This window comes from Cyanistes caeruleus, chromosome 4 (genome assembly GCF_971803275.1).
Source record: "Cyanistes caeruleus chromosome 4, bCyaCae1.hap1.1, whole genome shotgun sequence".
In the NCBI taxonomy this organism is placed as follows: domain Eukaryota; kingdom Metazoa; phylum Chordata; class Aves; order Passeriformes; family Paridae; genus Cyanistes; species Cyanistes caeruleus.
In genome coordinates, this window is record NC_141704.1 from 58,806,372 (window position 1) to 58,823,405 (window position 17,034).

At 45.1% G+C, this 17,034-nt stretch overlaps 1 protein-coding gene across 1 annotated transcript; it reads left to right on the forward strand.

The window, feature by feature from the left end:
• Window positions 1-3,206: 3,206 nt before the first annotated feature.
• Window positions 3,207-11,182, forward strand: LOC111929865 (killer cell lectin-like receptor subfamily B member 1F). Its single transcript, XM_023927677.2, has 7 exons — window positions 3,207-4,185; window positions 6,188-6,262; window positions 6,803-6,889; window positions 8,242-8,307; window positions 9,184-9,326; window positions 9,947-10,056; window positions 10,599-11,182. The coding sequence occupies exons 1-7, from the start codon at window positions 4,104-4,106 to the stop codon at window positions 10,747-10,749; spliced, it is 714 nt and encodes a 237-aa protein (XP_023783445.2). The 5' UTR covers window positions 3,207-4,103; the 3' UTR covers window positions 10,750-11,182.
• Window positions 11,183-17,034: the final 5,852 nt, after the last annotated feature.

Genomic DNA, 17,034 nt, shown 5'->3' on the forward strand with positions numbered 1-17,034 from the left:
ATGATTCTTGTCATAATCACTTTTAAAATATTTTTTGGATTGTGACCCAGACAGTGACCTTTTGGCTGTGAATCACTGCAGGAAAAAATAGAAGAAACACTTGTTCTTATTTGTTCAATAAGGATTTTAAACAAGGGTCTGGGGATAAACCCAAAGCATTTAATTTCTCCTAAAATAACATCCTGAAAGGAAAAATTGAAATATTTGATTACCAAAGTATTAAACATTCCATTATTTTCAGAAAATATATTTAACATTAACAATGGTATTTTCCTCCTTGATAGTGGAAAGTCTTTGTTTATATTAGAAAATCATTTTGGTCCCAAAAAGTTACCGTTTTTTTCAAATCTTTTTCATATCAGAAAATATCTCCCAATTAATTTAGGTCTGGATACAGTAAGCAAGCACATGAAATCCAGACAAATCCACACCTGCTCAGCTGTCAAGCGCATCCACTGAACCCAAGGAAAAGACAGTTTGAGACAAAGACATCCTAGTTACTGTAAGTGGAATTTAAGTGAGGTTTTCTATTTGAAATCTTCCTTCTAAGCCTCTCTCTCACATCCTTGGTTTTTAATTTTCCTTTTTACTACAACCAAAAAGTCATTATCTGAGTATTGTCAAGGGATGAAAAACCAGCCCAAAGGCTTACTTTCACAAAGGAAAACACTTGTTTTTCCAAGTGTTTACTACATTCTCCATTCATAATGTATATTTAATTTAACATATTTAATCTATTTCACAGTAGCTGATTTGCAGACTATTTATCTTTGAATTTGGATCCTGTAATGACATCTTTACCAAATCTGTTCTCTTGATGAGGTACAGAGACCCATTGGACTCAAGTGATCCCAGAAGATTTTTCACCTCTGACCTGAGGCTGCACAACGTAAGTACTGGACAAGAGCCTGGTATGTTAAAAACCTCCCCTTCTTCTTGGTCATGGCCACACTGAGTTTGTGATTGCACAGGCCAAAAGATGGACATGACTGGTCTTGGAAACATGGAAATAAAGCTGGCAAGAGTAGGAGTGAAGTGGGAGTGTAAAGGGTTATTTGTTAGGAAAATGCTGTCAGATGTTGCCCATGCCCTTAGCTAGAGTTTAGGAAGCCAAATTCATTAGGTGCTAATGAATTGCAACAGAATTATTAACACAGACATCTCATTATTAACACAGACATACAGGGCCATTGTCCCACCCATACAGGCCCACATAAAAATAATTTACTGAAGATATTACCACTCCCCATCATAGTTTTGTGGGAAATACACAATACCACAGAAAAATAATAAGTATACATTTAAATGCTGAAAAGTGTGGCTGAGTGCTCAGAAATACAATACAAACTACCCTGTGTGCTGTCTCCAGTATTAAGTTATGCAGCATCTCAGTATCACATGAAAGGATTTACAAGGGGAGATGGAGCCCCCTTTTAACTTCCCCTCCCTGGTATTTGCACCATGCTTGTCAAATTGAGTTCAAAAGCACCAACTCAGTGGGGTGTTGCACCTTCCTTCTTCAAACAGCACCGGCCCACACAGTCAGCACTCCCTCAAGATGCAGCAGAACCTGCTGATCAGCGTAGGCAATATTCCACAGGAAAGAGGGACACTATTTTTGTGGCAAAATTTGTGGGATTGGGGCTATCATGTGCTTGTCACTCCAGAAAAACAGCAGTGAAAACCAAAAAAGTTGATTGAACTCAATGGATGTTTCCTACACTCAGTCTGTGTTACAATTGGCAAATTAGTAATGCAATTCCCTAATACAAAAAAAATTCTGAATGAAAAATAAATTAAGGCTTGGTGGAGCTGAAAAATCACAGAATACTTTGGGTTGCCCAGAGAAGCTGTGGCTGCCTCATGCCTGGTATTGCCCAAGGCCAGGTTGGATGTGGCTCTGAGCAAACTGGGATAGTGGAAGGTGTCCCTACCCATGGCAGGGGGTTGGAACAAGATGATCTTTAAGATTCTTTCCAACCCATTCCACCTTTCTGGAGATGTGGAACGGCTTCCAACTGACTTTGTTGTGACAGCAGCCCAGCTTTCATACTCTTAAACAGACAAGCTGACGAAATTTCTAGTTTCATTCTTCTGTTAGATTTCTCTCAAAGTCTGGCCAGGGCTCAAGGGTGAACCAAGGGAGTTGTCTTTGATTGTGTACCACTCTAATTAGGCCAGATGTGGCCTTATCTGGTTTCTGGATATGCAAAGTAAACACTTGTTTTGCCAATAAACAAACACATACAACACTTGTTTTGCCAATAAACAAACACATACAACAATAGTTCATTCATAATTGAATATATCTATCTCTATATCTATATCAATGTCTGTGTCTATATCCACATATAAATAACATTTGGCTGGAAGGTTCATCTAGAGGCAACTTTGGCTCAGTGTCTGTTGTTGAGGCCTCGGTCAGGGTCTGTTGTTCAGGCCCCAGTACTTCATCTGCCTGTCACAGAATTTCTGGACACATCTCCCTGTCAGGTCTGAGGGCCACTGCAAACCTTCATTTAACCGCAGTACAAACTTCTGAGTCATCAACCACCACAGAAACTGCTTCACTTCCTCCTCTTTCTCTCACACAGCTGGTGATTGCTTGGCTTTTCTGGGCCTCTGATTATGGGATGTGAGGCACAGAATACCAGAACACATCCCTGGCCCTTTGAAGAAACCTCTGCCATTACCACCGGCAGCAGAGGGTGTTCCACATCTGATGGCCCTGAGAGAATACTTCCATAATAGAAAATTGTCTTTCTGTAGAAGAAAAAGGTTCAATCAGAATTGATATTTATTTTATTAAAAATAATCACTCAGCTTTTTCCTATAGTTTGTTCTAAATCAGAAAAGCAATGTCTTATAGTTCTGTAAAGACTGAAATACAGTGATCATAGAATTACGGAATGGTTTGGGTTGGAAGGGACCTTAAGATGCTCTCATTCCTCCTTTCCTGCCATGGGCAGGGACACCTTCCACTACCCCAGGTTGCTCAGAGCCCTCTCCAACCTGACCTTGGACACTTCCAGCGATGGGGCAGCCACAGCCTCTCTGGGCAACCTGTGCCAGGGCCTCAGCACCCTCACAGGGAGGAATTTCTTCCTAATATCCAATTTAAACCTCCTCTCTGTCACTGTGAAGCCATTGCCTCTTGCTGGTCACCTCAGGCCCTTGTCAAGAGTCTCTCTCCTTCTTTCTTCTAGCACTAGAAGCATCTTTCTTCAGGCACTGGAAGGCCACAATGAGGTCACCCCAAAGCTTCTCTTGTCCAGGTTGAAAAATATTCTGACTTTCATCATGGCAGAGGTGCTCCAGCTTCTCAACTCAGCTCAGCTTTGTTGAGTCATGTGGACTGTCTCCAACAGCTCCATGTCCTTCCTGTGCTGGGACTCCAGAGAGAAAAGAGGCCTCCCCTCAGCCTCCTTTTCTCCAGACTGGAAAAAACATGAAATCCTCAGCTGCTCTGCACAGGACGTTCCTTCCAACCCTTCCACCAACTTTGTTCTCTTCCTCTGATCCTCCATTCAAGGACCTTCACACCCTTCTTAAATTCTAGGGCCCTGGGCTGGTTCTGGCTGGGATAGAGTTCATTTCCTTCACAGCAACTGGTATGGGCTACGTTTTGGATTTGTGCTGGAACAGTGTTGAGAACAGGGATTGCTGAGAAGAGATTAAACAGAGAAGGAGTCCTCAGTTTGTCATCCCACCCCACCCTTGAATTCCCTTGTAGAGAAGCAGTCTGTGAGCTGCACAGAGCCCACAGTGCTCAGGACACAGCAGGGCAAAGTGTTTTGTGTGTGAGCATATGAAGCTTCAGGAACTTAAGACGCTTCAATGCCAGAACCACTTCCCAGCACAGGTGACTTCAGAGCAGCCATAAACTTTTATTTCCTCATGTTACTGACATAGAACCCTGTGCCATCAAAAGATTAAGCAGAAATAGACTTTTCATCAGAAGTTTATGCATGAGTGGAAGAGTCAAGAACTTCCTCCTGAACTTTAGAAAGGGGTGGGATCTCTGAGTTGTACCCAGCCTAGAGGACTGGGTACCTCAGCCTCAGAACAGCTGAGGGAGGGAAAAAGGAGAAGCAGGAACAAGAATGGCAGAATATGTCCTCTATGCTGACTTGAACTTGCCTCAATCAACCAGACCCAGAATCCCGACGGTACCTGATGTCCAAGGTAGGTCCAGTGCTGAGCACTCAGCTTTTTTTTGCATTCTCCAGTCTCTCTCCTGAATATATTGAGAGAGTTCCTTGGAGTACCAAAGTCCCAAAGAGCACAAGGAAAACATGAGGGCAAGTGCTGGAAAACTGCAGGTGGAGTGTCCAGGGAGGGTTGTTTATACTTACAAAGGCCAGCTGTTAAAAGATCTACTTTTCTCTTGCTAAGGTGCAAGTGTGAGGGAGAATCTCTGGTGTGATATTCAGAGTAGTTTTTTATCCATTTGGAAGACCATTCCAGAGCTGAACATCCACTATTCCTGCCCTAGGTTTGTTGTCCCCCAGCAGACAGGGATTCCTGCAGCAAACTGCTCAGGATGGAGTGGCTGCTGTTGCTGGTGTTTGCAGCAGTCTCCTGCACAGCTGTTCCTGCTCCCTGAGCACTGCAGGCATTGCCTGCGGGCTTCTCCTCCTGCTCTGGCTGTACAAACTGCTTGTTTAATGCACAGCTGTGAAATGTTTCATGGACAGGTTTAGTCTGATTTAGGATCAAAGACTGAAAAACTCTAACCTATGATTTATCTTTAATGAGTTTAAAATTTTTACATAGATTTGATGTAAAATTTAACATCTTTTTTGCAACATCTGCATAAAAGTACATCCTAAAAAATACGACTTCATACAGTTTGTCTCTGTATTTAATTTTCTTTTGTCTTTCCTTCCTTTCTAACCCTCCTTTCACTCTGACAGAAATTATTTCTTGACATCCAGTGTTTGTCTTTTGCACAAAGGGTGGACCCTCTGCATCTATTTTCAGATGGGTGGAAACAAGGTTTTACTACCCCTTTCAGCACCTTAATTCAGGGCTCAATTGCCCACAATAGATGCCACGTGATTACAAGTTCCATTTTCTTTATAATTTAACCCATGTGTTCCTATTCAAAATTTTGATAGATTTCTAGTAACATTTTTATGTTTTTCTGCTTGTGCCTTTTGGGAAAATCCCTACCAGCTCTTCTGTGTGTTCACTGAGTTTATGTACAAGATTTCCCAGATATTGTCTCCATCTTCTGGAAAGAGCTCAAAACCCTGGCTTCTGTCTTAGCTCTGTACAGTGATAAAACCCAGGAGGCTCAGTGTTGTATATCACGATGACTTTGAGAGTTTTATAACATTGCAGCATCTTTTTTTTTTAGTTTCTACCCACTTTTTATCTCCCTCTGGTCTTTCTTTCCTCTCCATATGTTTTCTTCCCTGCTGGTTTGTATTTATTACCTGCAGATGATAGAAGAGATTTCACTATTCTCCATGTTATCTTGTTAATTTTGATAAGATCTCAAACCCCTCCAAATTTAGCACAATCTGCAGTTTTCAGGCTTTGATGTTTTAGTCATTCTCACCATTCCTGTCTGGATGAACAACCTTAGGCCACCTTTGGCACTTTCCTCCCCTTTTGTCAAGGTTGACCGTGTGAGTGTGTGCCCCTGTCCCCTCTGGTATTGTCTGCCTTGAAGAGAAACCAGATCTGCTCCTGCCCATAGCAAGTGCTCCAAGGATGAAAGTGTCATCATGGAACATGGACTCACAATATCCTTAGCTGGAAGGGATCCACAAGGATCATCCAGTCCAACTCCTGGCCCTGCACAGGCACCCCAATAATCCCACCCTGTGCATCCCTGAGAGCTCTGTCCAAACTCTCCTGGAGCTCTGGCAGCCTTGGGGCTGACCATTTCCTGGGAGACTGTTCAGTGCCCCAGCACCCTCTGGGGGAAGAACCTTTCCCTGATATCCAACCTGACCCTGTCCTGATACAGCTCCAGCTGTATCCCTTGGGTCCTGTCCCTGGCCAGCACAGAGCACAGATCAGTGCCTATAATGGAGAAAAATATAATTTGTGCATAGTTAGCCACAGTCACATCAACCAGTTGCTGTCCTGTGTTCAGCATTTCTCACAATTTCAGTCATTTTTGTTTAATTTAAGTTGATTCACAGCTCTCTCTGTGCTCTGTTCTTATTCCCAGACTCAGATTGTACCTACGCAGAAGTCAAAGTGAAATCCCAAGACACAAACGCTGCAGCAGACTGCAAATCATCTGGTGAGTTTAACTGTCTGATAAAGTGATGGGAATTTAAACAAGAAGGGTAGAGGGGCTGGTTCTGATGCCCCAAACATGCAGTGACACAAAACCATGAAGACACAATTGTCTGCTTTCCACACTCAGAGCAGGGGCAGCTGAGGTGTTGCATTCTGTGCCCCTAAACACTTGTTGGCTTTCCCTGACAAAGGAATAGAAGGGTAAGATGGGCCATACACAGCCACCCCTGAGCCCTGGCTCCTGCCCCCAGCAGCAGTGAAAAGTGAATAAAGGAGATGAGGAAGCAGAGGGTGGCCACTGATTGCTAGGACTCTCCTCCTTTTCACCTCTCCTCAAACCCACTGCAAGCTGGGATCTATTCAGTTCCCTGAGCACAGGTGACCAGAGCTAGTGGGGAAGCACTCGGACATTCAGCCTGGCTCCAGCTTGCAAACCTGGAAGGCCCCAGATTCCCAGTGTGGGCCTGAAAAGGGCACTTTGGAATGAAGAGGAAAGGTGCTTCTGTTCAGCTGGTCCCCTAATCTTTATTTTTCTCTGTAGGTAAAAGCTGTTGTTCCAGAAAACATGCTGCTATATTGGTGGTGATAATCCTCATACTGGTCCTGGCAGTATATTTAATAATCACATGTAAGTTCTTTTGTTGGTGTCATAACAGCAATTAATTTGTGTCTCTCTCCCACTGACTGATGTCCAGGCCATGACATATAAATCCAGTGGGAACAGAAGTTTGCTTTAAAGGCAAAGGACAGCAGTTTTTTGCCAACCATGAAAGAGGAAATCTGTAAGAGTCAGGTGGTTTGAAAGATTAAAATTCCAACAGATGGAAAAGCCAAAATCCAAATGAAAAACTGACAACACTCAAATGACAAAGAATTTATTATACAAATGTTTTGAAGAAACAAGTTAAGATTTGATAATGCTTACCAGTAATATCATTGCTAACTGTGAGAATCCCACAAGGTGGTGAGGTTGTATCATGAGACCAAGATGTCCATGAAACAAAAAATCTTAAAATAATTATGAATTAAAGCTCATTTGAAGGAGGAAAATAAACCACATCTTAAAGGAGTTTGCTTAAGATCATAACATATTTTGAGCTACACAAAAAGATAAATAATATATTGGACCAAAAAAAAATCTTACATCAGAAAAAAAATTAATAGATCCATTTGGTATTTCCTTGTTTTCAAAGAACCATTTTTAAATTTCAGATGGTTTTGCTTGTTTCATTCCATCCTTTCACAGCTGAGAAAGCTTGAGAAGCTTCCACAACCAATCGCTCTCAAGTCCCAGAGTTTGCCACTAGCTCAGAGATGCACATGGGGAAGACACGGCAAAGCCTTTGATCCTTGGAACTTAAAAAAATAGGGCTGGGGGAGGCAATTTATTCTTCTTTTTCAAGGCAAAGAGTTCAGGATTGATATGTGACAATGCCCTGGCATTTATAAAATGTCAAACAGCAAAACATAAGTCTAACATGGAAAGAGGAGTCCTTAGACTTAGATCCAGGACTGGCTTTAGTTATAGTTCCTTTGTGGGGCTCAGTACTGGCTCAGAACAGCTACAGACCTGAAAAAATACTCCTAAGAAACTTGAGATCTAGATCAAACTCAAGAAATGAAATCAAAGTAGTTTATAAGTTCAAGAGCACACAGGTTTCACTTGTGCTCCAAATAAAAACTGTTGCATTTTGAGTTTATTCTAAGTTTTAGTTTTTTATTAATTTTCCATAGGGTCTTGTAGGGTAATGCAAACTACACTGTTACTAAGATATAAGTTATTTAAATGAACTGCATTCTTGCATTGCCTTTTACTCAGTGGAACCTGACCTGATCATTTTATGAATTTTTATAGTAGAATCATGAGCAAAGAGACAGAGTCTGCATTCTGTGTTGGGTTATGGGGGGGGGTCAGAGAGCTCCAGCAAAGCTCTGACAGTGGTCATTCCTTGCAAGCAGAAACTGTGTTCTTATTTCCAGATGGTCCAACTGCAGGCAGCCAAAACAGCTCAACAACTTTGTCCCACATCCCCGAAGAGGAATTAGGTAGGCAATCTTCTGTCATTCCAAAGGGAGTTGCCAGAAGCCTGTTGGATTGAATGCTAAGGAGGACAGAAAGGGGGCTGTGTCAGCATTTTGTTCAGAAGGAAAACAACCCCTCTGCCATGTCAGGAATACAAACTGAACACTCCCAGGATGAGCTTTAGAGCCCATGGAGGCTTTGCATTTGCACCTCCTTTGGAACCAGTGGTGATCCAGCTCTGCATTCCTGTTCCACAGGAAAGAACTGATGCCTCTCTGCTGCCAGATCAGAGCAGTCTGAGGCAGAAAAGGGACAGGAGGAACAATCCCTCTGGTACCCCAGCCCTGCAGGGAGCAGGATGGACAATGTGCTTGTGTTGCTTTCCCAAGGCCCCTCCATTGCCAGCCTTTGACCTCAGTGTAATTCCATGCTGCTCTTTAGGAGCTGCTGGATCCCCAACCAAAGTGTCTCCTGCAGGCCTTGTCTTCCTGAATCCCAGCTCCCACCCCAGATCCTCCCACTGCCCTGCCTGGCAATGCACACAAATGTTGGTGCTTTCAGTAGCACCTCTGCTGCCCAGTTCTGCATCAGGCAAAACAGACTTCAGGAATCTGAGAGCTGCTTCTGTGCCCTGAGCATTTCTCTGTATGCCCTGATCAAAGATGGGAAAGGCTGGATCATGTTTGCCGTGCTGCTCCGTGTCTGGCTCTTGCCTGGTGATTCTGGGCTGGTATCAGCTCCAGAGGCTGTGGGGGATCCCTGATGCTCTGTTGACAATTCCCAGCAGGAGCACACGGGGATTTCTGTGGCTGGAATTTCCTCTCTGACCTCTCTTTCGTCGTGGCATCCTTTGGTCTGCATGAGCATGGATTTTCCACACCTCTTATTCCCTTCTGCAGGGTGCCCTCCACTATGGAGAAAACATGGGAGAAAATGCTACTTCTTTTCTCCAGAGAAGAAAATGAAGGACTGGGAAGCCTCCCGTGGAGAATGCACTACCATGGAGTCAGACCTGGTGGTCATTGACAGCAGGGAAGAGATGGTGAGACTCCTGGGGCAGCCGCTCAGAGGCGGGAGCTGCCTGGCCAAGGGCTCAGCAGTGACATTTGTGTCAGCTCCTGTCACATGTCCTTGGGCTATGGGACGTGCTGCCAGCCATGGACACCCCAGCCCAGGCAGTGGGAGCAAAGCTCTGCACAGGGAGAGGTCTCCTGGGGCTTGGAGTCCTGCCCCTGGAAGCTTCTGTGCCCAGGTCTGATGCCATGGTAAGGAGCAAACTCCCTGCCCAGCTGGCTGGGGTTTTACATGGATTTAGCACACAGACCATGGAGATTGAACAGACACTTTATGAGATCCATGGCTGTGACAAAACCTGAAAAGGCTTTTCCACCCCCAGCAGAAGGGAAAAGTGTCCCCAGGTATCAAGTCACAGTTGTTAAACTTCAAAATACACCTATAATAGCACCACAGGTGTATTATTGCATTTGTTATATTCATAAGGGGCCTCCAAAATGGAGAAACTCATCCTCTGGAGCTGTGGGAAGATGTGCCGTGGCTGGAGGCATACTGCACTCTCTGTGCTGGCTATTTAACACTGAGACTTTTGCCTCTGGTGAAGAAAATGTCATTCTCATGTATTCCCATTGTTGGCTTCCTTTCCAGAGTTACCTTCTCTCAGTATCAAAATATGACTACTACTTACTTGGTCTCAAATACTTTGAAAAGAAAAAGGAGTGGAAGTGGATCAACAACATGAAACATGACCCAACCATGTGAGTTCAATCCAGCAAGTCCCTGCCATGCAATGTCTGGCAACAGGAAAATCCCAAAGCCAGAGCAAAGGGCAGAGAGCGCAAGGGAGATCAGGAACTGTAGCTGGGGGGAACCTGATTCCTTGAGATCCAGATGCTTCAGCACATGCCTGTGCCAAGGGAAAGGAGCCTTTCAGTGCAAGGGAGCACAGGCCTGTCCCATCAGGGTGGCAGGAGAGGACACAGCTGTAGTTCTGCTGGTGAAGGAAGAATCTGACTGGATGCAGTTTCCTGGGGGAAGGAAGGAGACAGGAGGCAGAGACAAGAGAGAGGGTGATGTCAGCACCACTGGTTGGAGGGGACCAAAGCAGGGGAAGGTCTGGATGGGAAAGCACTGCCCAGAAACTCTTGTGGAGATGTGGGGAACAAAAATGAGGAATAGGAGGGAGATTGCAGCAAGGCAGTTCCTGATCCCTGTGACAGTAACACAGCTTAGCAGCCAGGCCAGGTGCCACTCTGCCTGTCAGGAATGTAATCAAATTTGACTTTTCCCCTTTGTTTAGGTTCAATATAACCAGAGCTTATAGTGACTATGACTGCACAGCCATTGGATTTGGTGAAGTAGGAACTGCACCTTGTGGTGGATCCCAAACAACACAAAATATGTGTGAAAAAGATGTGACAATTTTAAAAAGGCATCAGAAAGAGAGCTAAAAATAAGAGGTCCAGGCTATGTTATCCCCAGCTTCCTGTAGGAAACATGGATGGGATGTGTCTCATTTCTCTTTAGCTGCTCAATCTCTTCTCCCAGGGAGTCCTGCAGCCTCCCTTGAGACTCGTGGCTGAGCTCAGCCCACCCTTTTTTCTTTGATGGAGTCTGAGCTTGGATGGATCCCCTCTGGAAGAGCTGGCACTGGAGCACAGGAGGAGTCTGGGACTGTCTCGTGCTGGAGGTGGCACTTCCAGGCAGACACTGCCAGAGGAAAGGAGTCCAGGCTGGGGGCAGGGGTGATCCCAAACAGATCTCGACTCTGCAAGTCACATCAATCCACAGCCCTGCCTGGGCACAAGGAGACCCTTCCCCACCTGGCCACAGCCTGGTCTTGCCTCCAGCCACAAGCGAAGGGCAGCACAGATTTTTGGCTGGTGTAATAAAGAATTGGATAAATAAAAATTCGGAATAAGAAGTTTAAATAAAGTATGTATAATTATAACTAAATGTAAGTATGGAATAAGGAATTCTCCTCCCGGTCGAGATAGAATTCCTTTTCCAAAAACCACGAATTGCAAAAGAACCCCCCCCCAGATAACAGGTTTCAGCAGACTCATCAACTCGGAGGAAAAGACAGGACACAGGCCATCACAGAAACAAAAGAACCAGCCTAAAAGTCTACCTCCAGAGAAAGGCAACGCCCGGCCGATTTCGGCCGGAGACCATCAAGCAAGACAAAAGGGACGAGCCCCAGGAAGATGGTCGTTGCCAGAATCGAACACCACACCTGCCAAACCCATACTACAGAAACTCAATCAAGAAAGACAAAGAAGAGACTACTCCTCTGAGATATCCATCGGCACCAGCCCGGATCTCTCAATCCCGCTGTGATGAAATATGTTAAAATACATACAGACTCACTTTACATTTGAGGAGACTCTGCCCGGATACTTACTGACTCAATGTTCTAGGCCAGGAAATCCATTCACCCGACAATCAGGGACATTTGGTGAATGGAAACTGGTTGGAATTCTAGCCTGGGGACATAAAATCCCTATAAAAACCCAGGCCAGAGGACCCTCAGACGTGGATTTGGGAACACCTATACCTTGCGTATAGACCCTGTCCACCCAGCGCTGCGCTGTCCATTTATTGTGGTTTTTTTCCTCACTGTTTGTTGCTTTATTAATTTATAATAAATTAATCTTTGTTAATCTTTAATTTGCTGTTGCATTTATAACAGATTGGTGCCGTGACTCGGATCGGAAGAAACTGTGGGAGAATCTCGCTGTCCAGGGGGGTACCCCCGCTGATTTCAGCGGCCTGGGGAGCAGAGACCCTCCGCAGTTCGCTCCGATTGCCGAACCAAATTTAGGCTGAGGAAAAACCATAATAAAGAGGAACGGATCCAGAGAGCTCGGGAAGGCAGGAGCCTTCGGGAAAGCCGCGGCTTGGTAGCTCATAAAAAGTCATACGTGCACGAAGACGCCCTCGCAGGAAATTGCTGTAAGTACTGTGAGGTTGAGCGGGTGATCGGGCGAGTTTGTGAGAGACGTGACCTGGTCACGAAGCGAGTGTGGACTTCAAGGCCGCGTTTCCATCCTCCCGCGAGGGAATTGGCCGGCCGCGAAGGAAGCGATTCTGTGTGAAAGTGTCTCTCTTTCCTTACTCGTAAAGCCTGAGGCTAAAGGGAGTCTCAGGGGACCGATCAAAGGGGGCTGAGAGAGGAAGGGACGTCCAGTCGAGCTCTGGAACTGGTAAACTCTCTCAGCCAAAAGATTTAGAAAGTCGGAACATCGAGAAAACCCCGGTACAGCTAACCGAGAGGTAAGTATTGGTGCGATCTAGGACTTTCAGACGAAGAAAAAGACGAACACAACGCAGAGCAGGTAAGAATCGTAAGAAAATGGGACAGAGAAAAAGTAAAACGCAGAAACTAGATAACGAGAAAAGCCCATCAGAAGAATCAAAGCAAATGCTAGACATCCCACCAGAGAGTCCTTTAGGGTGGATGTTGAGAAATTGGGAAATTTGTCCCGAGAGACGAGAAAAATCAAAGGCAAAAATGATTTATTACTGTGCCGAGATCTGGGGAGGACAAGAAGTGAGAAAATGTCTCACTTGGCCAGTATTGGGAACATTTGATAAATGGACGTGCAGGGAATTACTCGCACACGTAGAGAAAAAGGTCTCGCCAGACGGCGAGGAGAAAGAGTATGCCAAACTCTGGTTAAATACCAGAGTGCGGCTGTTTCCAGTGAAACAGAAAAACGAACATAAGACAGAGACCTGGGAACCCCTGGATCACTTACCCCCTCCGTACCGCGGGCCAGTAGAGCCTCCGGTGATGGACCAAGTAGTACCATCAGCACCCGAGGGTTCCATGGGGCAACTAGCAGAGGCACGCTCCCCTCAACCACCGGGAGTAGTGCCAGAAACCCTCACTACCCCCCCACCTGCAGAAAACCCAGCCACCGCACCCTCTTTGGAGTCGGTGTTGACGCAAGGATGGGGCTTACCCCCTCCACAAATCCCGGTCCGGCCACCACAGCTGGGACCACCGAAAGTATCCGAAGGGAACCCTCTGAGTCACTTAGCTGCGGCAGACATCCCGCCAGCAATGAGGGGAAACCCTCCCGCAAACTCCAGTTCCCCTCCTGCAAGCAGGACTCGGTGGAAATCAAAAATAGGGAATGGAGAATGGGGAGAGACAGAAAGTGGGCACCGAATGTTCCCTCTCAGGGAAGTGCCAACCGCCCCCGGAGTAATTGGATTTGTAAACGTGCCCCTTAACTCAGGGGATGTACGAGCATTCAAAAAAGAAATGGGGCGACTGCTAGATGACCCATTTGGAGTGGCCGAAAGATTAGACGATTTTCTAGGGAGTAGTATTTACACCTACGAAGATCTCATGGCCATCCTGAGATCCCTGTTTAGCCAGGAAGAGAGAGAGATGATTAAACAGGCGGGCATCAGGGATTGGGAAAGGCGGCACCCGCAGGGAACACCCAGTGACCAAAAGTGGCCGAGCGTAAGCCCGAGTTGGAGCGCCCAGACCGAAGAAGGGAGAAGAAGCATGATGGATTTGAGGAATATCATCGTGCAAGGAATAAGAGAGGCGGTCCCCAGAGGACAGAACATTAGCAAAGTATTTGGGGAATGTCAGGGAAAAGAGGAATCCCCTACCGAATGGGTAGAAAGGCTGCGGAGAAGTCTGCAAATTTATTCCGGGACTGATCCCAGTTCTCCGGTGGGGGAGGTCCTGCTGAAAACGCAGTTTGTGGCTAAATCATGGGAGGACATTAGGAAGAAACTGGAGAAAATTGATGGATGGCAGGAGAAGAGTCTCCAAGAGCTTCTAAGGGAAGCTCAGAAGGTTTATATGAGGAGAGAAGACGAAAAACAGAAACTTCAAGCCAAAATATTAGTGGCTGCAGTAAAAGAAGTTCAAAAACACGAACAGAAACAGGGAAAGCCGATACCTAAAAAACAAAAAGGATCCCAAAAGGAGGAAACTCCTCCTCGAAAGGATCCTCCTGAGTGCTTCTACTGTAAGAAAGTAGGACACATAAAAAAGGATTGCAGGAAACGAATAAAAGATGAACAAATATTTAAAGAAGATTAGGGGGGTCTTGGGCTCTTCCAAATGGGGACAGTAACAGCAAAGGAGCCCTTGATAAAATTGAAGGTAGGTCCCCACCGCCAGGAAATGAGTTTCCTGGTTGATACCGGGGCTGAGAGAAGCACCCTGCAGAAATTGCCTATAGGGTGTGAAACGAGTAAAGAAAAAGTAATTGTAATTGGCGCAAAAGGAGATCCATTTAAAGTCTCGGTAATCAAGGAGGTGGAAATCGAGTCAGAAAATAAGATATGTTTAGGAAATTTGTTGCTTGTAGAAGAAGCCGACTACAACCTATTGGGAAGAGATATGATCATAGCTTTAGGAATAAATATCATTGTGAAAAATTCAGAATTAGTAGTGAAGGTGTTGCATTTAACTTCAAAAGATGAAAAGGAAATTGACCCCCGAGTATGGTACTCAAAGGGGGAAGTGGGAAAATTAGATATTGCTCCCATCAAAATTGAAATTGAGAATCCAGAGAATCCGATAAGGATCCGACAATACCCCATCCCAGCCGAAGGGAGGAAGGGTTTGAAATTAATAATTGACGAGCTGCTTAAAGGAGGCACGCTCGAGCCCTGCATGTCCCCACATAACACCCCCATCCTGGTAGTAAAGAAAGCCGATGGGAACTTCCGATTGGTTCAGGACTTGAGAGCTGTAAATGCTAGAACCCGAACCAGGTTTCCGGTAGTAGCAAATCCTTACACTTTACTAAACAGACTCTCACCAGAGGATGTATGGTATAGTGTAATTGATTTAAAAGATGCTTTCTGGACATGTCCTCTAGATGAAGGGAGTAGAGATTTTTTCGCTTTCCAGTGGGAGGACCCAGATACCAATCGAAATCAGCAATTGCGGTGGACGGTCCTTCCACAAGGATTCGTTGAATCTCCGAACTTGTTCGGACAAGCCTTAGAGCAGCTACTCACCCAATTCACTCCAGAGGAAGGGACAAAACTATTACAATATGTAGACGATTTGCTAATCGCCGGGATCACGGAAGAGCAGGTGAAGAAATGTACCATTTCCCTGCTGAATTTTCTGGGACAAAAGGGGTTGAAAGTGTCTAAATCCAAGCTGCAATTCACCGAGCCCGAAGTAAAATATCTTGGACATTGGATATCACAAGGGAAAAAGAAATTAGATCCCGAAAGGGTGATGGGAATCCTTGAACTTCCTGCCCCACAAACCAAGAGACAAATTAGGCAATTTTTAGGGCTCATGGGATATTGCAGACAGTGGATTGAGGGATACAGTGAAAAGGTGAAATTTCTGTATGAAAGACTAAATACAGATCGATTAAAATGGACAGGGCAAGACGAAATTAAATTTCAAGAACTAAAGAATGCCCTTGTCACTGCTCCAGTTTTAACATTACCAGACATCAGAAAAGAGTTTCAACTGTTTGTCGACATAAGTGGACAAACAGCACAGGGAGTTTTAACCCAGGAATGGGCAGAAAAGAAGAAACCTATAGGGTTTTTGTCCAAAATCCTAGATCCAGTCAGTCGGGGCTGGCCTACGTGTCTGCAAGCAATTGTGGCAGTAGCACTGTTGGTGGGGGAAGCCAAAAAGGTAACGTTTGGAGCTCCCCTGATAGTTTATACTCCACATGATGTAAGAAATATCTTACAACAAAAAAGCGGAGAAATGGTTGACCGATTCAAGGCTTCTGAAATATGAAGCCATGTTAATCAGTTCGCCAGGATTGGAATTAAGGACAACCTCTGCACAAAATCCTGCGCAATTTTTGTACGGGGAGCCAACGGGAAAGCTACTACATAATTGTATTGAAACAGTGGAATTACAAACTAAAGTAAGACCCGATCTGGAGGATCAGGAATTGGAAGGAGGAGAAAAATGGTTTATCGATGGTTCCTCGAGAATGATGGAGGGAAAACGTAAATCGGGTTATGCCATCATAAATGGTATAACAGGACAGACTGTAGAATCGGGTCCCCTAAAAGCAAATTGGTCAGCACAGGCTTGTGAACTTTTTGCTCTCCTAAAAGCCCTAAAAGGCTTGAAGGGAAAAAGGGGAACCATCTATACCGATTCAAGATATGCATTTGGGATAGTGCATACCTTCGGGAAAATTTGGGAAGAAAGGGGTCTGATCAACACTAAAGGAAAAGGATTAGTACATGAGGAAATAATTAGACAAATTTTAGAAGCGGTCAGGGAGCCACTGGAGATATCTGTGGTTCATGTAAAAGGACACCAGACCGGACGACAATTCCATACAAGGGGAAACAATTTAGCGGATAAAGAGGCGAAAAGAGCGGCATTGTTAACCGTAAGTATTTCTGAGCTAGTCCCAAGGGAACCCCCAGAGGTTTCAGTGCTTCCTTCAGAAAAGGAGCAGGAAGACTTCAAAAAGGTAGGGGGACATTTCAAAGAGGGTAAATGGTGGTTACCTGACGGGAGGGAATTGGTCCCGAAGGGAATAGCAAAAGGGATACTCAAAAGACTACATGCACAAACCCATTGGGGAACCAGGGCATTGGCTGAACAATTTTTAAAATTCTTCGGGTGTAAGGGAATCTTCGAGCTTGCAAAACAAGAGGTACAGGGATGTGTGATATGCCAAAAGGTAAACAGAGCGAATTTTCGGCAAACCAATTGGGGAGGTCGGCCCATCTCATATCGACCATTCGAAAGA